This window comes from Danio rerio, chromosome 12, assembly GCF_052040795.2.
Source record: "Danio rerio strain M-AB ecotype USA chromosome 12, GRCz13ab, whole genome shotgun sequence".
Taxonomy (NCBI): domain Eukaryota; kingdom Metazoa; phylum Chordata; class Actinopteri; order Cypriniformes; family Danionidae; genus Danio; species Danio rerio.
The window spans coordinates 28,860,830-28,888,523 of NC_141032.1; the positions used below are offsets into that span (position 1 = coordinate 28,860,830).

The 27,694-nt window shown below is 35.0% G+C and overlaps 1 protein-coding gene across 2 annotated transcripts; it reads right to left on the bottom strand.

Annotated features, from left to right (window-relative positions):
• Positions 1-1,446: 1,446 nt before the first annotated feature.
• Positions 1,447-27,685, bottom strand: slc16a5a (solute carrier family 16 member 5a). 2 transcript variants are annotated; one of them, XR_015504199.1, is made up of 6 exons: positions 27,230-27,685; positions 22,498-22,941; positions 15,834-15,977; positions 12,329-13,150; positions 5,309-7,168; positions 3,420-4,982 (listed from the first exon to the last, which is right to left on the bottom strand). XR_015504199.1 is itself a non-coding variant. In XM_087276470.1 (5 exons), exons 2-5 carry the CDS (start codon positions 22,802-22,804, stop codon positions 6,921-6,923), a joined length of 1,521 nt encoding a protein of 506 aa, XP_087132596.1. In that variant the 5' UTR covers positions 22,805-22,941; positions 27,230-27,685; the 3' UTR covers positions 1,447-6,920. The 2 variants fall into 2 exon arrangements, 1 of the variants encoding a protein (XP_087132596.1); XM_087276470.1 differs by having other exon boundaries at positions 1,447-7,168.
• Positions 27,686-27,694: the final 9 nt, after the last annotated feature.

Sequence of the window (27,694 nt, forward strand, 5' to 3'; positions counted from 1 at the left end):
GTATGACGTTTCATGACGATGTTTTTCGTCGTCGACCAAATGGCTGCTGTTCCTCAAGTCACCGGCAGAGCGCGCTGTTTAACAAACAACACGAGTCTTGAGTGTCATTTCAGCTTTAAAGGGACAGAAGCGGCGAGAACAAAACATCTCACCAGATTAAGACCCTGTCACGGCCATAAAAACATCTGCAATGTGAACAAAACGAAGATGGATGGCCAACAGCATCAAAACTAAACTGCTTTGTTTTTTTTTGTTTTTTTTTTTGCACTAGGAGTGGCGTAAATTCAGGTATTTTGCAATATAAAACACATGGTTATATTAATATCAATAATATCCTTTTTACTACATAAATATCAGTTTTACAGTCTTTAGAAAAATATTCAACACTATTTAATTATATAAATCAAACATATAAACCATAAAATAATGAAAATATATAATAATAAAATAAAAAACACATAAATTAAATACAATAATCACATTATTAAAAAAATATTAGAAAAAAAAGTCAGGACAAAGCCCAAGATCACAACAGGGCTACACAGTACATCAAATATTGATTAGAAAGATTAAAAAAATATAATATAATATAATAAATATAATATAATATAATATAGTATAATATAATATAATATAATATAATATAATATAATATAATATAATATAATATAATATAATATAATATAATATAATATAATATAATATTACTGTAAAAAATTCTGGTAGGCCTAAATTTTTAAGTTGAATCAAATTAATTATATGAGTCCATTGGACTTATATTATGTTAAAATGACTTAAAACCGTGTGTGTAACTTATAAAGTTCAGTTAGAACATGATTAACTTTGTTAACAGTGAGTTAAATTAATTTTAGTTACAATGAACTAAAAACATATGCTGTCAGGACTGATCATATAATTTTTAACAGTGTATCATAAACTTTGCATCTTTTTATTTTGGAAAAAAATGGTCAAGTTTACCTCCCCATAATCAGAAATTGTGCTCTGCATTTAACACATCCAATTGCGCGCACACACACACACACACACACACACACACAAACACATACACACAAGCAAACAAACACACACACACACACACACACACACACACACACACACACACACACACAGTAGTTAACACACACACATCATGAACACAAACACCTAAAAACAGGTGTTTTGGAATAAGTTGTTAATTTTTTTTATTAAAAGGCTGATAAGTTACGGTTTATTTTATTTATTTATTTATTTGTTTGTTTATTTATTTATTTAATATAAAAAAATGCACAAAATGACAGTCAAAAAAAATCTAACGTTTTCCTTTTTAAGGGACTGAAAAGTATTATGTTTACAAATGGGTTGAAAAAAATCTTCTCTCCAAAACAGAAAACACATAAGCTGAAACATAATTCTTCTTGAAATTAATTAAAAAAAAAAAAAAAAGACTTTTCTTCAGTCGATAATTTCTTTATTCATCTTTAGTAATAAATTTAAACTAAGTACAGAAATAAACTTTTATGTTGTTGTTGTTTTTTGCTGCAAATATATTGTATTACACTTTGTGATAAAAATGATAGTCTGTCAGTGTCCTTTCTGCTTTCAGATATGCTTTGGCAAAGTAACAAAACAACAATGAAACTATGGCAAGACCACTATCAGTTTACATGAGGAGTTTACAAAAATCAGCAAATGAAATGTGACACTCTGTATTCAGCAGTAAAGTTACAATTCATGACACTCGATTTCAATGTGCTTCAGTTCAAACCCCTGTACAAATCCAAAACACACAATCAAACACCCCAAATGGTACATGTTGAAAACTTCTCATACAAAAAGCACATTGTTTTAAAATCATCTTGGTTAAAGAATATTGGTATTGGTGTAGCCCATGTGCAACAATAGCAAAGCAGTTTGTTATCCAGTACCTTTCCTACCCTTTAGAAACAACTGGACCAAAGACATCAAATCATCCTTTTAAGGGTCAGGTCTTTTAGTGCACTATAAAACAACACAGTGTGATATACTGTAGGTATGGAAAAAAATAAGAGACCATATGAAATATTTACTAGGTTTATTATGTTTGGATAAAACATATGATATTAAGGTTATTCTATTATTATGTATTTAAACATTTAATATTAATATAGTAGATATAAACATATCTGGAAAAAAGGCACTTTTTATGTACAAAAAGGCTCTAAATGACAGCATTTGTATTTAAAAGTTGGTATAAATGTTGTCAGGCCTTCATTTTTAAATTTCCTGACGTTAAAATAGGACCCAGTGATTTTAAGACCTACCGCAACGTGATGTAAAATGTGTGTGTACTGCAAAAGGCATTTGTGTGAGACTCATCATTTCAGAAAGGCTTGAATTAACTCAACCACAAATACATAAAATAAACTTGCTTCATATTTTTGACTAATGAGCTGGATTTCAGCTTCATTCGAGTCTGTCTCTGTGCTGTTTATCTGATGCATGATGAGAAGCAGACGTGTGAACAGAGGGCGGGGAGAATCAGCTCGTTTGCATTTATATCACAGGCTACAAAAACAGCTACACTGTATTCAGCCAAAATAAATAAGCACCAAAATGGGCCAATTCTGAAGGCTATAATAAATAATCTAATAGGTATTTTGAGCTGAAACTTTATAGACACATTCTGGAGACACCAAAGGCTCTTAAATCGTGTAAAAGGGATAAAATAGGCACCCTTTAAATGGTCTCTTATTTTTTTTCCATTTATTGTTGTACATCTTTCAAAAGTTTGGGGTCAGTAAGCTATTAGTTATAAGTTATTAGCACTTTTTTCAGCAAGATACATTAATTAATGCTGTGTTTTAACTTTTAAACCTTGTAACGTTTTAATGAAAAAAATTAAATCACACTTACTACCAAAATATTAAGCAGTAGGACCTGATAATAAAAAAAGAAATTAGATGTAAGATCATGAGATTCTGGAGCTGAAGACTCACTGGACATAATACCTTTTATCTTTGCCATGATGACAGTAACTAATATTTTACTAGATCTTTTTCAAGACACTTCTATGCAGCTTAAAGTGACATATAAAGGCTTAATTTGGTTCATTACGTTAATTAGGCAGGTTAGGGTAATTAGGTAAATCATAGTATAATGATGGTTTGTTCTGTAGACTATCGAAAAAAAAGTTGCTTAAAGGGGCTAATAATTTTGACCTTAAAATGGTGATTAAAAAATTAAAAACTGCTTTTATTCTAGCTGGAATAAAACAAATAAGACTTTCACCAGAAGAAATATATATGTACTATATATAGTAATCACTATAAACAAATATTTCACAATATTACAATACAACTGTTTGGATTAATCATTTGCAACAAAATAAAACAATCTTACAGACCCCAAACTGTTCAAAAGTAATATAACTGGCAAATATTGAGGAAACTGGATTTTATAGGCATGAGGTGAAACATTTCCTGCCTTCAAATAGCTTAATTTCCTGGCAAAGTAACTTTCTTAGGACAGAAATAATGAAGACAGCATTAACGGATGAGAATTGTTGTGCCGTGGCACTATTATACTGTTTAAGGCAAACCAGTAACATGAGACTGGGAAATGTATAAAAGAGACTGTAAACTCCATTCGTTTTCTCCTTCATTTCAAACCTCTAAAGACAGACCCTCTGCAAAATGTTATTAGTTTAGTTAGTTCCACCCAAAAATCACTATTCTGTCATCATTACTTCATCCTCCTTGTTGCAAATCTGTTTGAGTTTCTTTCTTCTGCTGAACAAAAAAAGAAGATACATAAAAGACTGTTGGAAAATGCCATTGACTTTTATGGCACGTTTATGACTTTTCACACGTTGTGTGAACTCTCCTTTTTAAAAAACTTGCTGGAAGGAATCGCCTTAAATTGATCAACTAAACTAGCTCATCGTATTTGAGTTGATTAAACTAGGTGAATAGCTGAGTTACTAATAAACTTGAATATTAGTAACTCGTTTTTAAAAATTGAGTGGTAGTCAAGCTGAGTAAGAAGTTTTACAAGTTGAGGGATAACTCATGTTTAAAAGTCAAGGCACAAGAGCCCAAGTAAAGCAATGCTGACTACAGACTTCATTACTTTCAAAAAATCATCATCTAAACATCTGTTAATTCTTAATAAGAGCCTTCTGTACACTGTAAAACCCAACAGTCAGCTTTATCGAATGGAATTAGTGTTGTTAACTCAAAATTTACTCATTTGAGAGTTTTGAACTCAGTATTGAAGGTAATGAGTTTATTAAATACCTCATTACTTCAATTTAAATGGAGTAAATTCACAGTACTAATATTGATTGGTTTAACTCAAATGGTTTGTAGCGATCAGTTTCCTTCTTTCGGTTTGAGTTGCCCTAACTTATTGGGTTTTACAGTACTCAGTTGGCTTGAGTTCTCTTCATTCATCTGGTTTTACTGTGCTCAAATTGCTTCGTTTACTAAAATATATTAAGTTCACAGTACTCATTAAGATTAGTTTTTGAACTTAAATGGTTTGCTGCAATTGGTTTCCTCATATGGTTTGAGTTACCTTAACTTCTTTAGGGTTTTACAGTGTAGATGTACAGTGTGAAAAAATTATATGAACATAACATATGATTTGATGCTTACTATTACTTATTAAACCAAGTAATTATGTTTTGAACTTTAATTTTGTATGTTATACAAGCTAGCTGTTAGCTAAACTGTTGGCCACTCACTTGACTTATATAGTAGGAAAAATACTATGGATTTCAAGAGCTACTAGTTTCCAAAATTCTTCAAAATATCTTCATAAGCGTTAAAATGAAGAAAGAAACTTAAACAGATTTGAAATGTGGAGGGTTAGTGAAAGATGACAGAATATTAATTATGGGTAAATTACATTGTAAAAAAATGTAAATTTGCAGTTTTCTGTTTTTTGCGATTCCTTTTTTAATTTTCCCTGTTTATTTATGCATTTGAAATGCATTATGGGACCTTGATCTTTCATCCACCAACTTTTAACCTTAAAAATAAAAAAGTGACTTTTATAAACATTTCTTATAGTTTGAAGTGATATATTGTCTGTGTTGGTGTTGTATAATACAGTAAAAAAAAACTTGTAATAAACTGCCAGAACATTTTTTGTTATTTTACAGACAATTCTCTGTATATTATCTCTTATTCATTATATTATTTCAAACTACTAAAATGTCAAAAAAAGACAAATTTGTTAAACTGTGGAGTTGAATTTTCAATATCAAAAGTGGATAAAGCAGAGATAAAGGTCCCATAATGCAATTTGCAACCATAAATAAATGGACAACACTTGTGAAGCCCGAAATTTGAAAACTTTTCACAGTGTATACGTCAATAATACCGCTTTTAAATTCATCATTGGAACAGTTTGTTTTATAAAATTTACAATTTAAAAATCTATTTCCACATGTTTACCAAGGAAGGTAAACATAATGATTTGGGATTTTATGTGAGTTCGGAGCATTAATATCATTACGTTCATGGAACTAAGGAAGTTTAAGTTTCCTTCAGTTTCTGCTCAATTTAAGGCAATCGTATTCTTTCTAATGACATTTTAGAGTGTTTCGAGGTTATTAATTGCTTATTTTAGACAGTAATAGTGAAACTCATGCTAAAAATCTACATTACCTATAATGCTGCACAGAAAATTCAACCAATCAGCCACAGTAAGCACACCATCTTTGGCTTCGCCCACTTCATAGAATCTCCCTGATTAACCTAGTCGAGCAGGTCTCTGACTTTACGCTCTCAAAATGCTTGAAATGTATATGTTTATATGCAATTATTGCAATAAACTTAAAATATAATATGTTTGTAAGATTAATACAACAAAACGTAGCCCTACATACATTTCTGGAGATCGCGAACTATGTAGCCAAAGCTACATATGGCTGCAGTTCATCTTTAAAACGAATGCTACAGGGCAGTATGACATCGTTCCTTTTCTAGCTTAACAGCTGACCGATTGCCTCCATTTGGACGACTTTTCCGCTGTTACCAGTTTGTCCAGTAGCAGACACAGTGTGGAGTTGACTGCGACAACGGTGTTCGAGTCCGATGAAGAACGGTTACAGAGAGCAGGTAAGACTAAAACAAAAAGCTAAAAAATAAAATAAACAATTAAATAACAGGGTGAGAATGTGGTAAAATCTGAAAATGTGGTAAAAATCAGATGAGGGCTTTTTTTTTTCTGGATTGCTTTTGAAAACACTGTCGGTTGGGTTTAGGGAAGAGGGTGGGCGCTGGTCAATTGATACTTTAAAAACACTATCAGTTGGGTTTAGGGAAGAGGGTGGTGGGATTAGTCGTTTGGTCAGTCAGTCAGTCGACGGCGACCTCTGGTAGATTTACGTAAGAACAGCAGGCGCGAATGGCACTCATGAGAGAAGTTTGAGATGTGAAAACGCGTACACAGCAGCCTCAGTAGAATTCGCAAAAACAAAACGTAGCTTCTAGAATGTATTTTGCTCTCTCCAGAAATGTATATAGGGGTACGGAACCAGAATGAGTCTGGGTTGAATAAATAGTTTGTACTCCATTGTTTGATACAATTGTGTTTGCAGTTATTTTTCTCATTAATGCCGTCAAGTACTAATTCTTGTACTTTTTGTCTGATTTTCATATATTTCTTTGCTTTAGATTTGTAATGTTGTGATTCACCTAATAGCTGATTGGTTTGGTTTATGGCTTATAACCTTTTAACAAATATATATATCTTTTTTTTTTTATCACTATAGGAAAATAAATGGAAAAAATACATCTGCACTCTATAAAACAACCAGGGTTTGACACTCAAAAAATGAATGTGAAATTATACAATTCTAAACAGCACATTTTATATACCTGATCTGGATCACAATTACAAAGAAATAATGTAAATAAACCAAGATCCAGGTCTCATACGCAGGTGGTGTTTTCTGTTTCTGATGATGGTTTATTGGTCTTGTCTCCATCTATAGGCACACTGCTGTATTGACAGTCTGTGGAGATATTGATTGCAGGTTTGGCTGGAGAATCCTTTTTAGCTGCATCACGGGAGTCCAGCCAGTAAAAGGTGAACATGAGGAACAGAGCTGATAAGACCACTATGATGGTGCAGGCCATGAACACATATGTGTACAGCTGGGTACGGTCCACAAGGAATCCTGTAACACAACCCATATGGTTACATTTAAAAGTTTATTTGCATCTAGGTCAAAGGCTAGACATGTCTCAATTCTCTAAAGTGATTTTATATAAATAGAAAAAAAAATAAAATGCAACCGTGTGTCTTCTTGACCAGTGGTGGAAAGAGTACTGAAAAATCATACTCAAGTAAAAGTACCATTGCTTGCCTAAAATCTATTTCAGTGGAGTAAAGGTATCTGTTGTAAATATGACTCAAAGTATGAGTAAAAAGTAGCCCTAAAAGTATTTAAGAGTAGTGAGTAATGAGCATTACGCTGTGAAAAGCTGGTTTACATGTAACTTGTGGATGTCTGTAAACGTAACATTCTGTAGTGCATTTAGTTATTGCCTAGCAGGCACACAACGTCATAAGACGTTAATATGTGATACATAAGACGAAATGTGTTGATATTAGAAATGCGCTGAATTTTCGGAAAATTTTCATTCATTCATTCATTTTCTTTTCGGCTTAGTCCCTTTATTAATCTAGGGTCACCACAACGGAATGAACTTATCCAGCATATGCTTTACACAGCAGATGCCCTTCCAGCCACAACCCGGATACATCCATATACACTCATACACTACGGACATTTTTAGCTTACCCAATTCACCTGTACCACATGTCTTTGGACTGTGGGGGAAACCGGAGCACCTGGAGGAAACCCACGCGAACAAGGGGAGAACATGCAAACTCCACACAGAAATGCCAACTGACCAAGCCGAGGCTCAAACCAGTTACCTTCTTGCTGTGAGGCGAACGTGCTACCTGAATATTTATTGACTGAAAATATGTTATGCCAATTAATCGACACTCTTATTTTGGTGGCTTCAGTCATTGTTGGGGCACTCTTTTAAAAAGCATCAACAACTTCTATCGAAATATATATCGCTATCATTCAATATGGAAATAAATTATAAAGATTTCATTTTTGCCATATCGCCCAGCCCTATTGTAAATTCATTGTTTTAAACTCATTGGTTTCGATTACTGATTTAATACTTTGTAAAATGTTATTTATTAGTGTGACTCAAATATGAATTTTCAATAACCATTAGGGTTCTGTGTCGCATGATCCTTCGGAAATTATTTGAATATCCTGATCTTGTTCACATTTATTATGGCTGTTTAGTTCCTCATAATGCCTCTTATTATTGACAATGTTGAAATGGAGTTCCTCCTAATTATTTGTGGAAAACATTTTATTACATTTTTTAAATTCAAAATTCCTTGAAGAGTAGAGAATTTAATTAAACAAAAACATTGTAGTTTTATAACAGCAAAAATATCTTTACATTTTCATTAATTTAGTGTATCGATGCTGAATTAATTTCTTTTAACCATTATTTTTAAGGTTTACACACAAATAATACGTTTATAACACTAATGATAAATATAAATATTTTTTGAGCAAAACATCAGCATATTAAAATAATTCCTGAAGAATAGTGTGACACTCAAAGTATTCTTTACTATTATTGTATTTGCAGCCAGCAGTTTACTATAACATAGGATATAACTATATTTAGAATGTAAAGTTAAAGAAAGTGCTCTGTCATCATTATTTTGAAAATAACCACCAAAATCATGTTTTCAGTAAGTCATGCACCATGACTGTGCAGGGGTTTTCTAGTATAAGAATGTGTGCCAAGTCAAAAACGAGTATACTAATCTGTACTTGGCTCAACAATGTACATCTGAGTGTGAGAAAGAGCCGGTCAGTTTGACCAGACTGAGAACCGCCTTCGCTCCCACTAGCAACACGTAAATCCAGATTAATGCCTTTACAATGGAGGAGACATTCCTTTGCTTCAGCACAAACACAAGCACACACCTCCTTCACAATCTACACAATCACGGTTATAATATTTCACTCTGTACATGTCATTTCTTTTCTCTTTGACTTGAATGTTTGGGAATTCTTTTGAATGAATTTGTTAACGACTAATGAATTGTACAGCGACGTGACAGGAAAGAACATTCATTTCCTGATATAAATGAGACAGATTTGAAGATGCGATAAGAAGAGTTTTTAGGAAGTTAATATGTCATGTGTATTAGAATTTCAGGGTAAAGTTTATAACTTGTCAGCTCTGTTTTATGTTCCTTTGTTTTGTTTCCCACAACTATTAACCACAAAACTGCTTCACCTCTATTACATTTAGCTTATTCTTATTCTCCTTCGTATTTAAAAGGATAGTTCATGCCAAAATGTAAATTCCGTTATCATTTACTTACCCTCAGCTTTTTATAAATCTGTTTGAGTTTCTTTCTTTTGTTAAACACAAGGGAAGATATACTGAAGAATGTAGGGGTGGGGACAGCCATTGACTTCCATAGAATATTTTTGATGCTATGGATTTCAAGGATTTTTTCCCAACATTCTTCAGAATAGCTTCTCTGGTGTTTAACAGAAGACAGAAATTCATAAACGATTAGAACCACTCAACTATGGACAATGTGAAATATATTGTTCTTTTATGAGTCCACGTTTACTGTCTTTCCCACATACAGGACAGTTATAGTGTGGAGAAGCCCCAAAGAAGCGTACCACCTAGTCAGTTGCATGCCCAAAGTGAAGTATGGGGGTGGATCAGTGATTGTTTGGACTGAAATATTTTGAGATTCACTTAGCCCAATGCTTGTGCTAGCTGTGCGCGTCACTGCCAAGGACTTCCGAACCATTCTGGAGGACCATATATGCATCCAATGGTTTAAACATTGTATCCTGAAGGCGGTGTCACATATTAAGATGATTAACTACCAGTACACAGCAAGACTGGTGACAGAGTGGTTTAATGAACATGAAAGTAAAGTTAAACATCTTCCATGGCCTGCACAGTTACCAGATCTAAATATTATTGAGCCACTTTGGGGTTTTTTTTGGAGCGAGTCAGGAAATGTTTTCCTCCACCAGCATCACGTAGTGACCTGGCCACTATTCTACAAGAAGAATGCCTCAAAATCCCCCTGGCCACTGTGCAGGACTTGTGTCTGTCATTCCAAAGATGAACTGTTGCTGTGTTGGCCACAAAATGAGCCCCTGTACTGTTTCATTGTCCAACACTTGTGTACATAAGAAGACAACAGTACTTATATGGGGAGCATTAAACACTAAATATTGGAGAGGGGTCTGGCTGCAGACTCGGTGCAAATTCAAGCTGAGCTGCATGTAATGCTTTTTAATGCACTCACCTAACCCCACCCCTAACCCTACCCGTCACAGTAATGTCACTAGCACCACCAAGTGCATTGTGTCTGACACTGCATTTCTGGGCAATGCAATCTCAGCTTGCATCACAAAGACTGCATCCACATACTATTGGAATGTTGTAAATTTGAGCTAGAATCAGAAGTGGTTAGATAATATTGTGCTTTTTTCCCCACATTTTTCACCTTCAAACCAGCTTCCGATTTCAGCTGGTAAAGTTTAAATCCCTTCTGGCGAGTGTATTTAAAAAACAACTCATAAAGTGTTGTAATCTTTTGTCGCTCTTTGAATCCACTGCAAATGAAATCCAAGTAAATGAAAGACATGCTCTTACTCTCTATTGATAATACTTGACTCTAGTATAGGGCAGGAACAAATGTTGAAATACCAGCAAGACAGCTTTTAGACACGTAAAGATCTGTCAGAGCTGTCTTCTGGGCCATACAGTGGAGATCTGCATTAGAGAACAACATACATTTTTCCACGTTTCAAGGTCACTCCTTGGTCCTTTTGAAGTTATAGCGAAAGGAGTAAAAGAGCAGTTTTAAGTTTAAATTTCATGGGTTACATATTTTTAAGTACAGTGTAAAAGTTTTAATGAGAAATTTTAAAAAGAATTTTGATAAAAATGAGAGAACAGTTACCTCTCTGTAACTAGTGTTAGTCTACACCTGGTGGTAAATTCCTCAGTTATCTGACAAACCCTGTTAAACTGGCAGCCTAATTTTCCAGTTTTCAGTGACTTTGAAACACAGAGAGCATTCAAAAGTGAATGAAACACTCAACAGATTGTCCAAAATGGCCAAAGGTATGACCCTTTTGCCCATAGCAAGAGAAGTGATTTCAAATTTATATAATTTCAAATTGATTACAAGAATATTGCATTTTTACAATCTCACTCAATTCGAATTGATCCTCACTTTAGTAATGAAAGTAAGTTTCATTTATTTTGGTCTGACTGGAAATTATGTTCATTCTCGAAAAGGGAGAAGATTGAAACCACAGCACATAAAAAAAGTAAAAGGTGAAGGTAAAATGTCATAGTTGGGGATTTTTCTGGACCAGAAATATGAGTTCAAAAAGCAGTTCCTTCCTTGCTTTTATCGTCCAATCAATAAGCAGTTTTCATGTAGAAAAATTAAATCTGTCACACAGCTTTATAGATAAAACAGTTCCTTGAAAATTGAAATAATGAAATGGCCAAACCAGAGTCCCGAACTAAACCTGTAATAGCTATAAAATCCTTGGTCACAAAGTTATGACTAAGAAACCCACTACAGTTAGTTAACTGTGGACAAGACAAGTGATGTCCTGTAGCATCAAATGTGCTGAAGTCATTGAAATCCACAGACTACACACTATATCCACACTATAGCTCCTACTCAATTTTCCTACTAATTTTTGACTGCTGTAACCATCCAAAATTTTAGATGTAGTTTTCTTTTTGAGCTGCAATCATAGCTGTTCTCTTCCCAAATCATTCTGTTTTCCACAGAAATTCCACAGCTGTTTTGTAAAACAAAGGCATAGCATAGTGAAATCTTAAACTCTTTCAAATTTTGAACAATTAAGATTACTTATTGATTATTATTATTAGTAGTAGTATTAAAATCAAGTGTTCTCTCACATTTGATTTCCACTACATTTAATGGCAGAGTCGGTGCAATAGCCTAGTGGTTAGCGTGTCGACATATGGTGCAGTAGTATGTCAGGGTGTCCCGTGTTCGAATCCAGGCTTAAGGACATTTCCCTACTCTACCCTCTCTCTCTCCAACTTCGCTTCTTGTCTAAATACTGTCCTATCTAATATAGGCAAAAAGGCCAAAAAAAATAAAAAAATAAATAAAATACATTTAATGGCATTGTGACATTGTGCATTGTGCCTTCCTAACATACAATTCAAAACACACAAGGTTTTCAAGTTACCTGCGAGTGGAGGTCCAATCAGCAATGTGACGCTCTCCATGATAGACAGCAGGCCGAGAGCAGAAGGAAATCGACTCATTTCCACTGTGTCCATCAAAACGGTGAACATCAGCGAGCCAACCACACTCATGGACAGTCCGTAGGTCAACACGTAAACTAACAGCACAGGAAAACTTGCAGAAATGCAGCAAATGCTATTACTGAGTCCGTTTATTAGGAGCGCGGCTGAAAAAACGTAAATGTGGCGACCTTTGAACCAGGGAAGGCTAAAGAGGACTCCGACAGGAGGCCGAACAAAGATGTTAACAAATCCCAGAATGGAGAGGAGCAAGGCAGCCCGGCTTGGATCCATATCATCAGCCGATGCATACGGGACGAGGTAAATCAGTGGCACCACAAAACCCAGCATCATCCAAGTGATGCCCAATGAAAACACCCGAAATCTTGTGTTGCTACAGAAGAGGTCAAAGGCCATTTGTTGTCTGAGGGATGACGCTAAACTTTGACAGATCCCCAGCATGCAACCCTTTTTGTCTGAGGTTTTGGGGCTGTTGTTGATCTCATTGGTCTTTCTGGGCTTGCGAGGTCTGATTGGTCTCATGACGGCTCCGCAAACACAGCAGTTTAGCAGCACAGCGCCCAGGACCAAAAAGCTTCCTCTCCAGCCAAGCTCAATCTTCAGAAAATCACATAAAAAAGGCAAAGTGGAGAGACCCAGAGCAGTGCCGGTGGAGGACATCGCGTTGGCAAAAGGGCGACGACGCACAAAGTAGTGGCCAAGAATGGTGACAGCAGGCTGAAAACTGAAACAGAAACCCAGACCTGTGAAGCAAATAAAGGGGGATTTAGATGGATTCAAAACTGTAAAAACACAGACTAAAATTCATTGTATTTGTTAGCTTACAGTAAACATACCAACTATCAAATCCATATTTTCTATGTGTGTCTATAACTGTATTTATATTAAGGGATAGTTCATTCAAAAATAAAATGCTATTATGATTTATTTACCATTCACTTGTTTCAAACCTTTATGAGTTTTGGGGGATAGTTCACACAAACATGGCAAAAAAATGAACTCACTATTTACTCTCCGTTTAAAGGGCACCTATTTAACCCCTTTTACAAGATATAAAATACAACTTTGGTGTCTCTAGAATGTGCCTATAAAGTTTCAGCTCCAAATACCCATCAGATTATTTATTATGGCCTCTAGAATATGCAAATTTTAGTGTCTGAATACAGTGTACCTGTTGTAGAGTGTGGCTTTAAATGCAAATGAGCTGCCTCTCCCCGCCCACCGTTCTAACGTGCCTGTCTGCTTCTCATGTTGCATTATGTCAGATAAACAGCAGTCAGTGACAGAGACAGACACGGAGGAAGCTGAAATACAGCTCATTCATTAGTCAAAAATACCCAATTTTATTTAACATATTTGTTGTGGAGTTTATTCAAGCCTTTCTGAAATGATGAGTCTCACACACACACATTATTAGCGTTTACTGACACCATGCGACTGTGGTGATTATAGTGGTTAAGAATTAGATAGCGATTTTACAGTCTTTATTACAAACATGCTCTGTTTTAAAACCGTTTTAAACTTTTACAACTTATAAAAAATCACAGAGAGTTGGAACAAATATTTTATTCCAAGTTTATTTGTAATAATGTTTTATGGACATGTGTTTACATGTTATTATAGAAAAATGGAGCCTGTCAATCAATTCAGTGGGCGGGGAAAACTGCACTCCTACACCACGTTGCGGTGGGCCTCAAAATCACTGGGACTTGGATCCTATTTTAAAGTCAGGAAATTGAAGAAAAGACACTAGTTGTGTTTATATCACTCTATTCTCTCCAAATAGGCTTACAAGTTCTCTCCAAATAGGCTTAAAAATGTTGATTTGCATCATAGGTGCCCTTTAAGTGGTTCCAAACCTTTATGAGTTTCTTTATTTTGTAGAACATTCATTCATTTTCTTTTTGACTTAGTCCCTTTATTAATCTGGAGTCACCACAGCGGAATGAACCAACAACATATCCAGCATATGTTTTACGCAGCGGATGCCCTTCCAGCTGCAACCTATGTCTGGGAAACATCCATACACCTCATTCACACTCATACACTACGGACAATTTTAGCTTACCCAATTCACCTGTACCGCAAGTCTTTGGACTGTTGGGGAAACAGGATCACCCGGAGAAAACCCACACGAACGCAGGGAAAACATGCAAACTCCACACAGAAACACCAACTGACCCAGCCGAGGCTTAAACCAGTGACCTTCTTGCTTACAGCACTACCTACTGCACCACTGTGTCACCTTTTGTTGAACACAAAAGAATATATTTTGAAAAGGTTGTAAACCAGTAACCATTGGCTTTCATAGTATTTGTGTTTCTTACTACTGAAGTCAATGGTTACAGGTTTCCAGCATATTTCAAAATATCTTCTTTTCTGTTCAACAGAATGAAGAAACGCATAAAGGATTGAAACCACTTGAAAGAATGTAACAAATAGTGAGTACGTTTTTATTTTCGGGTGAGCTATCCTTTAATAACAATGAAGTAATAATTCTTAGTTTAATAAATAATAATAATTGACCAGTGAATGATAAATACATCAAAGCTGTAACATTCAATAATACATATTTTTAGATAACATTAGATGATATGAACACTTTTTTGTTAATAATATTTAATAATTAGTTTTTATTTAATACTCTATTGAAAGCTCTATTATAATAAATGCTAATGTATTTCTTACCTGCGCCCCATGACTATCTTAGCTCTAACATTCTTTAATACATTTATTATTATTATTGTTATTATTATAAAATATAAAAATGTAAAGAATATTTAAATAATATTTATTGACAGTAGTAGTAAATCATTTATAAATTGATGTGATAATTAATTATTAGACAATACATTCATTTATTCATTTATATTCTTTTCGGCTTAGTCCCTTTATTAATCGGGGGTCACCACAGCAGAATGAATCGCCAACTTATGCAGTATATTTTTTATGCAGCGGATGCCCTTCCAGCTGCAACCCATAACTGGGAAATATCCATACACTCATTTCCATCCATACTCATTTACACACATACAGTACGGCCAATTTAGTTTGTTTAATTTTTACTCAATCAATCAATGAAACAAATATAATAATACCATGTATTATTTAGTAACATACTGACAGCCTATGCCATAATTATATGTTTATTGCGCTACTGATATTATACACATCAGGATTTATTGTGCTACTGATATCACACACATCAAGATTTATTGCGCTACTGATATTACACACATCAGGATTTATGTGCTGTTGCTCAAGATATTTGTATTCATATTCTGTTATTCAAGTCATGTCAGCTGGTAAAATACTTAGTGATAACCCCTTGCATAATCACCACAATGTTTATGCAATCTCTGCTGTTCTGCTCTTCTGTCTACAAATAGCGGATGCAATAACCACTTCCTCTAGGGACGTACTGACCTGTGATGACCCCGGCGGTGATGTATAAGTCAACTATGGAATGAGAGAAAGAGCTGACCGCCATCCCAAAGCCACTCAGCACTCCTCCAAACATCACTGTCGCCCGACAGCCGAAACGGTCCACCAGCACACTGCACAGAGGACCTGAAGGAGACATGCAAAGAATAAAAAAGGTTTAAAGTGGATAAACAATGGCCCTTTCATACGATGTGCAGTAAGTAATTTGTTATAGCTTGTCATATTTGTCCCAATTTGGTTCTAAGCAGAAACACGCCATGTGTGTGTGTGTGTGTGTGTGTGTGTGTGTGTGTGTGTGTGTGTGTGTGTGTGTGTGTGTGTGTGTGTGTGTGTGTTTGCAAATGCAAATTAGCTGCTAATTTTTAGAAGAAGCCACAGTCTTTAAATCTTATTCTGACACTCCAGAAACATTAAATCACAGTCAAATAATGATGGAGAAAAACACTTATTTACAAGTTGAATGTTTTTAAAAGGTTAGTGTATAAATTATTGCAGTTGCTGTGGAGTAGATTAATCTAGAACAGGGATGTCAAACTCAATTCTTGGAGGGCCACAGCCCTGAACAGTTCAGTCCAAACTTTGCTCCAATACACTTACCTGTAAGTTTCAAACAAGCCTGAAGGACTCAATCAGTTTGATCAGATGTGTTAGATTAGGATTGGAACTAAACTGTGCAGAGCTGTGGCCCTCCAGAAATTGAGTTTGACATCCCTGATCTAAAATCTTCTCTGATGTGTTTGCCAAAAATAATACTGTAATGTTGACTTGCATTGCAGTTCATTGTTTATTACACCAGAATGAGATTATAGTTCCTACCCACGTCGACCTAAACAATAAGTAAATAATTTAACCACAGAAGAGTTACAGGATATTTATCAAGGCTCTTTGGTCATTTTTTGAGTGAATTGCTAATGGTCTAATAATATTCAATGATCTATGCTAAGATACGCTAAAATGCTCCTGCCAGACTTGGAGATCGGCTTAATGGATTCAAAAATGATCAAACTCTAATGTATAACTGTAATGGACTTGTAAAATAAGCCAGTTTTTGGTAACACTTTATTTTGATGGTACATTTGAGCATTAGTAGATTGTCTGCTTAATATCTGTTGATACTGCTCCTTCAACAGACATTTAACTGACTATAAGAAACTTTTAAAGTATTTACACTAACCCTAACCCCAACCCCAACCCTATCCCCAACCTAACAGTCTACTTATAATCTTATGAGAATTAGTTGGCATGTAGATGCAATGTAACTTAAATTCAACAAACGTAACATCAAAATAAAGTTTGACCAAGTTTTCACCAAAAAAAACAAAAAAACAGCAGTGTTCTTTTAAACATGGAAAAAGTCAGATTTTCTATTCCTACAACGAACGGCCAACAACCAGCCACCATATAACAATTAGAGATCTTGTTCAAATATGCTCAACACAAATATCTCAAGTAGCTGGCATATAGCAGTTTAAGAGGGTGTAATAAATATTGGATCAAGCTGTTCCTGTTTTTTCTATTCTGATTATTATAATTATGGCTGCTATTATGACTACACCAAACTTACAGTGTAAATACAACAGTGAAAAAACAAAACACTTTTGATTACCATCTCTGTTGGAGATATATTGGTGAGGGGCCTAAACCAGATATAAAGTCAACAGTTGAGATAAAGCAAGCACATAAAGTACAGTCATCTTTACACAATAAGCAAAGATTAAACTTTTTAAATGTACTTGTCCATTCAGTGCACAAGAACTGATTATGATGATGACTTTTTAATGTGATTTAAGCGAAAACATTGAATGCATTTGTGTTGTCTGTTTTTCTGTTATATGTGTAATGTGAACGCTGATGTGGTTGTGTGGTGAAGGCAAAGATAAATTTCCATTTGTGTACAATAGTAAAGTACAATAATAATAAATGACTAAAATTACTGTATTTATAATCATTAAACAAATAAAAAATGATAAAAAATGTTAAGTGTTAAAGTTAAAATGATTATTAAGTTTTCTTTTGCTGTGTGTGTTTTTGTGTTGGTGACTTCTTGGCTAGTTCAGACATGTCATGAATTAATAAAAATGATGCCAATAGGTGGAAAGAAATACCTGTCTTCGTTGGTCATTCTTTGAAATATTTATTCAAATTATTTGTTATAAATAATTTATTGAGATAGAAAATTGTCACAATCACCAGCGATCTAAACACCATAGATCACTGGAAAACATTCACATTCACACAAACCATAAAGCGGCCGGTTTATGGACTACAGATCCCAGTCATGCAACACACTCACCTGCTCTAAGTCTGATTAGACACTTACAGCTGAAGCTGCTTTTGGACTGATTACACAGACTATTTATACACCTCTCAAACACAGACGTTGCTGAGTCTTGTTTACTGTTTAGTGACATTACAATGCGTTTCCTTTGTCTTGCTTTGCCGTGTTTTAATCCTCGCCTTGTTTTCTGTTTATCTCTGTCCGCTGCCTGCCTTCTAACCATCTGCCTGTGCATCTGACTATGACTGTGGATTGCCTGCATACGTCTGTTTTCCCCTGTGTTGACCATTGCTTACCTAACCTCTCTAATAAACCTGCATTTGGATCTGCACTGTTGTCAGCGTCACTTCACCGTCACAAAAATAAGAAACTGTGAATTAATAATTAAATAATTTGAACAAATTTAGTAATCAACAAAACACTTTGTGTTCTCATGAGCCATTTAAATGTGTTCTGCTCCAGATTTTTTTAGAGCTGATTACACTTTTAAAAAAAATTTAAAATAAGAAAAAAAGACAACGTTGCATCTAAAATGTAATTTACATGTAATTTCCATTGTACAAAATTACTTTTGCCTTTACATACATGCTTATATGATGGACTTTTGTTTTCATGCTATTTCTTAACTATATCACATCTTACAAATATAAAACCAAAAATGCATTTAGGGAGTTTTATTGCTTTCATAAGTAATTATAGTCACATTTTGACTGCAATCAAATTTGCATTTTTATTTTGGATTTTTTTTGTGGAAAGTCAATGGTATACTTGATTTCCGGCTATACATCAACACTTCAGACTTTTAAAAAGTTACACATCTGTGAATTGGATTTTCCACAGGTTAAATTTCAATCAAGTGTGACCCAATTTAACTCCAGACACAATAGTCATTCACTCATGTATGTCTGCAGCTTCAGAACCGTGCTCTGTGCTTTAATGACTCACGCAGGGATTTGAAAACATCTTGTGAGCCAAACCCCTTAGACATAAAATATTTAAGTTGATGCCCATTAGCATTTCATTTATTTAATGCCACATTCTGTGATGCTGATCAATAGCCGGATGACATGAGGTGAGCAATTAAAAATATATTGTTTTAAAATATCATTAATCTGTTGTTAATGGAATGATGCCATATACCATATTTTTTTTTGTATTTGATATAACATATTATTTCATTAATGTTAGTCCTGCTGCAGCACCCAGATACAATGAAATAATTATTATGTTTAACAATTTTTACATCTTAAATAACATCAATTGTCATTCTGGAAGAAAGTTGGACTCATGCTGTAAACTTCTGTTCACAAAAAACATTGGAAATTATGCAAATGTTAATGTAAACAAAGTGAACAGCGTGTTGTGTTTGAAATGATATTTCATGTATGCAAAGATAGAGTTAGTAAGAGGTATAGCAAGACTTTGAAACTTTACTTTGAAACAGACAGAGCAAACTGACTATATGCTACAATAACTTGATTATTTATTTATTCATTCATTAATTTTATTTTTGGCTGAGTGTCTTTATTAATCTGGGGTTGCCACAGCAGAATAAACCGCCAACTTATCCAGTTTATGTTTTACACAGCGGATGCCATTTCAGCTGCAACCCATCACTGGGAAACACCCATACACTCCCATTCTAACACATACACTACGGACAATTTAGCTTACCCAGTTCATCTATAGCGTATGTCTTTGGACTGTGGGGGATACCGGAGCACCCGGAGGAAACCCACGGGGAGAACATGCGAACTCAACATAGAAACGCCAACTGACCCAGCCGAGGCTCTAACCAGTGACCTTCTTGCTGTGAGGCGACAGCGCTATCCACTGCGCTGCCCTTGTTTATATTATGTTTAACAATTTTTACATCTTAAAAAACATCTTCAGTTGTCATTCTGGAGGAATGCTGGTAAAATGCTGTAAACTTCTGTACACAAAAAACGTTGGAAATTATGCAAATGTTATTGTAAACAAAGTGAACGGTGTGTTGTGTTTGAAATGATATTTTATGTATGCAAAGATAGAGTTAATAAGAAGTAGGAGACTCTGAACCTTTAACCTGAAACAGACAGAGCAAACTGACTATATGCTACAATAACTTTATCATTTATTTAGTGCAATTTTTATATTCTGAAGTGAGACTTGTTTGTCTAGGCAATAAAAAATTGAGTGTTTGGGAAACCTGTTTGGAAATCATCATTTTTGCAGTTTAATTTGTGCTAGTGATGAAGTTCTGAATGCTGAAATACAATGAAAAAATGCAACCCAGGCTCATTCTGAAAATGTACCGCTATATACATTTCTGGAGAGCGCCAAATATATCCCAGGAGCTATGTTTTTTTTTTTTTGCCGTTTTTTGTTTTCACAAATGCACAAGAGGTCGCTGTGTGCGCTTTTTCAGATCTGAAATTTAATTTGTGAGTGCCATTCGCACAGTTCTCGCGTAAAGGCTGCTGTGGACTGACTGACTGACTGACTGAATGACTGATTGGATGACTGACCAACCCTCCTCCTTCCCTAAACCCAACCAACAGTGTTTTAAAAAGCGCAGATTGACCCGCCCACCGACTTCCCTAAACCCAACGACAGTTTTAAAACTGCACCCCTTCCACATTTAATGATATAATCGCTCATATGAGTTTGCAGTAATGATGACAATTTTTTTTTTTCAAACAAACAGTATGTGTATTATTTAGGTATAGATTATTATTTTTTAATCTAGATTAATCTAGATTAAAATGGCTCATTTGAATTCTGCCGAAGGCATTCAGAATATGTGTGCTACCAAAATAATAGGTCTTTGAGAAAGGGTTTCTCAAGCCAGGTGGTGCATTAGACCAGGGGCTCATCTTCAGTTTCCAAATTGCATCACAAACTGCTTGAGAAACTGTTCGACTATGATAATTAGTGATGAAAATAAATGATGTTCAATAAGATTAATTAATTCATTTTCTTTTCGGCTTGGTCCATTTATAAAAAAGCGGTTGCCACAGCGGAATGAACCACCAACTTATCCAGCGCGTTTTTACCTTTCCAGGCCTACATAAGCTCAAACAGGGATTTTTGATGACCTTAATCCAACTAAAGTCATAACTGAACTAAACAGAAATGAAATTAAGACATGTGGAGTATGCAGATATTAGTGGCATTGTTAAAGTAAATACCGCGGTCTTTAGGACCTTTCGCCATATTTTTTGACAAGATCCACACGCGGCTGTCAGTAAAGGACCGCACACACACACAAACATCGCGAAATGTGGAAGTTTTTTTTCTTTCTATTTGGCGTACGCTATTATAGTCCATAACACTCTCACCAGTCCTAACTCCTCATTTGCATCTAATACTCCAGCTTGTCACAGGATAATGAATAAAATGTTCATGAGTTAAAGTGAAACTGCCAAACTGCAGTTAAAGTTAGGCATCCTACTATTTGATTCAGAAGAGCACTCTTTTGTCAGGCGGCTCACCAGTCAAGTATACATCTGGCTAATATATCAAGGTGAAAGTCATCATAGCTTGCGTAAAATAGACCCAGCTCCCAACCCAACTTTGAGAATAGATTAACGGCAATTTTTTTTTTATCACACCTAAGAATCTTGCATTAACGGCCCACCACTAGTGTAAATATATATTTATTCAGTTTGTATATTCATGTCAGTAATACTATTGTCCACTGCTAAGATTTTTTTTTAAATATGATGCGGTCCCCCACAAAGCTCGCTTGTGGGCCGCGACCCCCCGGTTGGGAACCGCTGCTGTATATGACGAGCTAACTGAGCAACTTGTAACAGCAGGGATGCTGTCCATATGGAGGGAAGCGGTCAGCTTGTTAGCACAAAAAAGAAACCAAGTCACAGCGCCCTGTAGGATTTCTTTTAAAGACGAAATGCAGCCATACGTACTTCTAGCTACATAATTCGCGATCTCCAGAAATGTATATAGGGCTTCGTTTTCAGAATGAGCCTATGTTTCGAAAATGGCTTTGAAGTTACTATAACTCAGTTACAAACACTTACAAAGAAATGGAAATAATGTTCAATTAAACCTGAAAAAAAAGAGTGAAACTGCATAAAGGATAGTTGATCTGTGATTTTGTTTGAATGACACCTCATGGTTTGGAATGTGGTCTATGGATTGCTTGCAAAACTGAACCATCATCTGCATTTAATGTTAAAAGCTGAAACATTCAATTGACACTGAAACCGTTCATGCAAAATAAGATTAAAAAAGGCCTCTATTCTCCCCAAAACAGCTAGGCAAATTAGATCTTTTTCACTTCTTCTTGGGCACACAAATGATCTCTAAGTTCTTGTCTCTGTTTGTTATTACAAACTTTTGTACATTTATTTACAATTTCCTCACCTCCAGCGTGCAGAACAGCTGTCATTATTGACGGCACCCAAGATGTCTGACTGTTAGTAGCCTCAAATTCTTTCTGCAGGTCCAAGTAGAAGATGATTATGCAGGAGGGAAAGGCCAGAGTCAGAGCTAAAACAATGATGGTGGCCAGCAGAACCACCCATCCCCAGCCTCCATCTGGAGCATCATAGCTATCGGGTGCATTTGCATTAGAAGGGGGTCCTGGTCCTTGTTTCTCTAGCTCCTCAGATTCAGGTTCACACAGCTCACCGGACTGCTCCTCCATGCTGGAAGGTTGCTGAGGTGCCATATATTCCTGTCTGATGGTAACCAAATCACTGTCCTCCGTGTTGTTGTACTCGATCCAGGGGGCTATGAGCTCTCAAAGGCAGATGAGAGAGGAAAAACATTCCGGCATATTCTGAATCATCTATATATCATATACTCCTATACAAAAAGAAAAAAGAGTAATGTTATTATAAACAAGACATTTAAAATGTTTATAAGTAAAAAAGGTATGTAAAACATTGGATGAAAATGTAAGGTTTTTTTGTGAATAAATATGCACTTTTGGGTTTCTTTTGTGAATTAATATGTGTTTTTGGGTTTCTTTTGTGAATGAATATTTGTCTTTGGGTTTCTTTTGTGAATGAATATTTGTCTTTGGGTTTCTTTTGTGAATGAATATTTGTTTTTGAGGTTTTTTGTGAATAAAGATGTGCTTTTGCGTTTCTTTTGTAAATTAATGTGTTTTTGAGGGGTTTTTTCGTGAAAGAATATGGGTTTTTGGGTTTCTTTTGTGAATTAATGTGTTTTTAAAGGTTTTTTGTAAATGAATATGTGTTTTTGAGGGTTTTTTTGTGAATTAATATTTGTTTTTGGGTTTCTTTTGTGAATGAACATTTGTCTTTGGGTTTCTTTTGTAAATGAATTTTTGTTTTTGAGGGTTTTTTGTGAATAAATATGTGCTTTTGGGTTTCTTATGTGAATGGATGTGTTTTTGAGGTTTTTTTGTGAATAAAGATGTGCTTTTGCGTTTCTTTTGTAAATTAATGTGTTTTTGAGGGGTTTTTTCGTGAAAGAATATGGGTTTTTGGGTTTCTTTTGTGAATTAATGTGTTTTTAAAGGTTTTTTGTAAATGAATATGTGTTTTTGAGGGTTTTTTTGTGAATTAATATCTGTTTTTGGGTTTCTTTTGTGAATGAACATTTGTCTTTGGGTTTCTTTTGTAAATGAATTTTTGTTTTTGAGGGTTTTTTGTGAATAAATATGTGCTTTTGGGTTTCTTATGTGAATGGATGTGTTTTTGAGGTTTTTTTGTGAATAAAGATGTGCTTTTGCGTTTCTTTTGTAAATGAATGTGTTTTTGAGGGTTTCTTTGTGGATGAATATGCGTTTTTGGGTTTCTTTTGTGAATTAATGTGTTTTTAAAGGTTTTTTGTAAATGAATATGTGTTTTTGAGGGTTTTTTTGTGAATTAATATCTGTTTTTGGGTTTCTTTTGTGAATGAACATTTGTCTTTGGGTTTCTTTTGTAAATGAATTTTTGTTTTTGAGGGTTTTTTGTGAATAAATATGTGCTTTTGGGTTTCTTATGTGAATGGATGTGTTTTTGAGGTTTTTTTGTGAATAAAGATGTGCTTTTGCGTTTCTTTTGTAAATGAATGTGTTTTTGAGGGTTTCTTTGTGGATGAATATGCGTTTTTGGGTTTCTTTTGTGAATTAATGTGTTTTTAAAGGTTTTTTGTAAATGAATATGTGTTTTGGGTTTTTTTGTGAATGAATGTGTGTTTTTGGGTTTCTTTTGTGAATTAATGTGTTTTTAAAGGTTTTTTGTAAATGAATATGTGTTTTGGGTTTTTTTGTGAATGAATGTGTGTTTTTGGGTTTCTTTTGTGAATGGATTTGTTTTTGGGTTTTTTGTGAATGAAGATGTGCTTTTGGGGTTCTCTTGTGAAAGAATATGTGTTTTTAAAGGTTTTTTGTAAATGAATATGTGTTTTGGGGTTCTTTTATGAATGAATGTGTTTTTGGGGGGGTTTGGCAATGAATGTGTTTTTAAAGTTTTTTTGTGAATGAATATTTGTTTTTGAGGGTTTTTTTGTGAATAAATATGTGCTTTTGGGTTTCTTATGTGAATGGATGTGTTTTTGAGGTTTTTTTGTGAATAAAGATGTGCTTTTGCATTTCTTTTGTGAATGAATGTGTTTTTGAGGGTTTTTTGTGAATGAATATGTGTTTTCGGGTTTCTTTTGTGAATTAATGTGTTTTTAAAGGTTTTTTGTAAATGATTGTGTGTTTTTAGTTTTCTTTTGTAAATGAATGTGTTTTTGGGTTTTTTATGAATGAATATGTATTTTTGAGTTTTTTGTGAATGAATTTGTGTTTGTAAGGGTATTTTTGTGAACAAATATGCGTTTTTGAATACAATAGTTCATGCTTTTTGCATCCTCAGGCCATCCAAGAGGTAGTTGACCTTTTTTATATACATAGTTGAAACTGTGGTGATTCATAAAGTTTAAGTCGACAGCTATCGGGACTGAAAAACAACTCTGTCTGTGCGATTAAAACCTTCTGTATATTGAATCATGACATTAGATTATTTGTATATAACCACGGCATCTGCAAATGGTCCTGTGCATGTTTACGGCACTGTGGAGCTCAAGTTTCCTGTCGCACAATGACACGTGCAAGAGCATGTGTGCAGATCTGTTTATTTACAACTTAGGGAGGATGTGTGTGTGTTGTAGTGTGTGTTGTAGTGTCTGTTGTATTGTTCATCAATGTACTTCTACTCATACTGGATGCTGCAACCTGTGTAGTAAGATTCTATTCATGTGTGCAATATCAAATGAGAAGACTGACTATATATAAATATGTGTGTGTGAATATATGACAACTGAACATGCTCAGCACCCATTCTTTTTCGAGGCTATGGTACTAGTGCTTGAAAATCTTTTTGCTTCATAAGATTTCATTCATCATCTGAGGTTACGAGTGTTCATTTATTTAGCTTGTATACGTTTCTTTGTAAAAATTATTTGACTTCCATTTTAGGAATGACCAAGGATCACTGCCTTAGTGTGTGAATGGAACCTTAAACATACAGTAGATGATTGTCTTCAGAAACATGTTTTGTTGAGCTGGTTGACAGTGTCTTCACATTCCAATAGTAATGATTTAAATGTATTTTTATATTCTGGGTTAACACATAAGACTAAATAATGTTCATCCAAATAAAATTTGTCAGGCTGATAATTACCATAATTCTGATATGTGAACGCGGCACACACAAGAGAGTGACAGCTGTAAAAACAAATGCTGAATCAAAACTTTTTAAAATCCAGAATCAATATTGGAGTTTCTTTTTGCACGCTGGAGGAAGGAGGACACCGTGGCTAAAGTATTTCTTTTAGACAGGTAATGTTCTGTTTTAAAACTATTTTAGTCATGCAAAGCTGATGTAGATTGTGTTGTTTTGAATGGGTTATATGCACGGAAGTGTTGTTCAGCCACTAAAAACTTCTGGCGAAAGATTTATGTGACTATTTTGAACTTCAAAAGCTCTCATTTACAGCATCGATAATGTAGATTTTGATTAATTTAACAACAAGACATCAGTAAATAGCAATATTCCACCTAGCCTGCTTTACTCAGGTGAAGTAGGTTTTATATTCGCATTGGTTCATTCTTTAACAATCGCAACCTGTGACCTATATTGTCTACCATGCTACTCTGAATATTTGGTCTGAAATAGCATGTAAGTGTAGCTTAGTAATAAGTGTAATTCCTGCATCCCGACGGCCAACCACTAAGCATACAGTAGTCTTGCTACACAACTGAAAATGTGCTAAATATAATAGTTTTTCATTCAGAATTTAATTATTATGAAGTACTATAAAGTTTTCAAACTAGCGACTGACATGATCTAGTAAATTGTCTACTGTCATCTTTAAGGTGTGCATTCATTATTTCAGGAGACATGACAGCATAAGAAGGACTATGTTTCAATTATATTATGCTAACGGATAGCATTCTGGCAGGTCACCTAGTGCACCTTTAATGAATGAGTAAACACCTGTACTTTAGGGAATATATAAACCAAAGACTTATTTTAGTCACCCAAGTCTGAGTAACGAATCACCCAGTGAATGAATCCAGAAGGTTAATGACCTCTAAAAAAACTGACTTACTACAAATAAACCAACTACATTTTTGGGTTGTTATTTGTAGTATTGCTGCACTAACCATTGTTAAACCATGGTAATTGTAGTAAACTGGTGTCCAGTACAAAAAATAAACATTGTAAGAGTACTACAATTTTTTACTACACCAATATAAAGGTTTAATTTTTGTAAGGGACTCATTATGCATTGTATGTCGCCACCTACTGGCCTAACCAATCATGAAACTCTATGAAACTATAAGAACTGTATGACAATATTTATAAATAATCATAATAATGAAAATATTCTGCTTTAACGACATGCTTACACGCTTCTCCTCTTTTGTCTGGCGTGCAGTGACAGCAAAAAAATGATGACATCACAACATTCGTACAGTTCAGGAAGGACTCAACAACAAAGAAACTACGAGGAAAACCGACGCGTACATGTGATGCTTCTCTCCCCAACATGTGTTACGACCACCTTTTTAAAAACAACAACGAAGAAATTTAAAACATGCTTGACGCACTAGCTTTTTCCCATAAGAAAACAGTATAATTGAAAGTACCTGAAACTGGCCACATCACCGGGATCTCGGGAGCCAATGTCAACACATCATCCTGTCCGAGCACCGTGTAAGTATTTCCATGTTGAGACAAGATGAAGTCAAAAGCTTGAACAGACCTCATGGAAGAAGCAGCGCAGGCATCTTTTCAGCGCATATCAGGCATCCACGCTAGATCCGCGTCTCTGTGTTTCGGAGGCTGTGAAGACTGTCATATCAGCGGCAGGAGGAGGAGACACTACGGGTGGGAGCAGTTTTGGGCTCCAACCGGTGAAGGAAAGGCTAATGCATAAGCCCGTTCTTTCACGTGTCGTCCTATGACCGCCTAATACAAATGGATGGCTACATGGAAGTGGAAACGGCTCCTTTAACAGCAGTAAATACGTAGGGAAATTTGAGCACGGAGGCAATGGCATTTCCTCTTCGCCTTTACCCCACAGAGTCTCGATCTCATCCGCCTAGTGGCGC

Excerpts from the sequence above, each read along its gene's own strand:
- slc16a5a (XM_087276470.1), bottom strand. The coding sequence starts at position 22,804 with ATGGCACCTCAGCAACCTTCCAGCATGGAGGAGCAGTCCGGTGAGCTG. Across the intron at positions 15,978-22,497 it reads AGCTGTTCTGCACGCTGGAG|GTCCTCTGTGCAGTGTGCTG; the intron begins GTGAGGAAATTG and ends TGTCTCCTTCAG. Across the intron at positions 13,151-15,833 it reads CACCGCCGGGGTCATCACAG|GTCTGGGTTTCTGTTTCAGT; the intron begins GTCAGTACGTCC and ends TTTGCTTCACAG.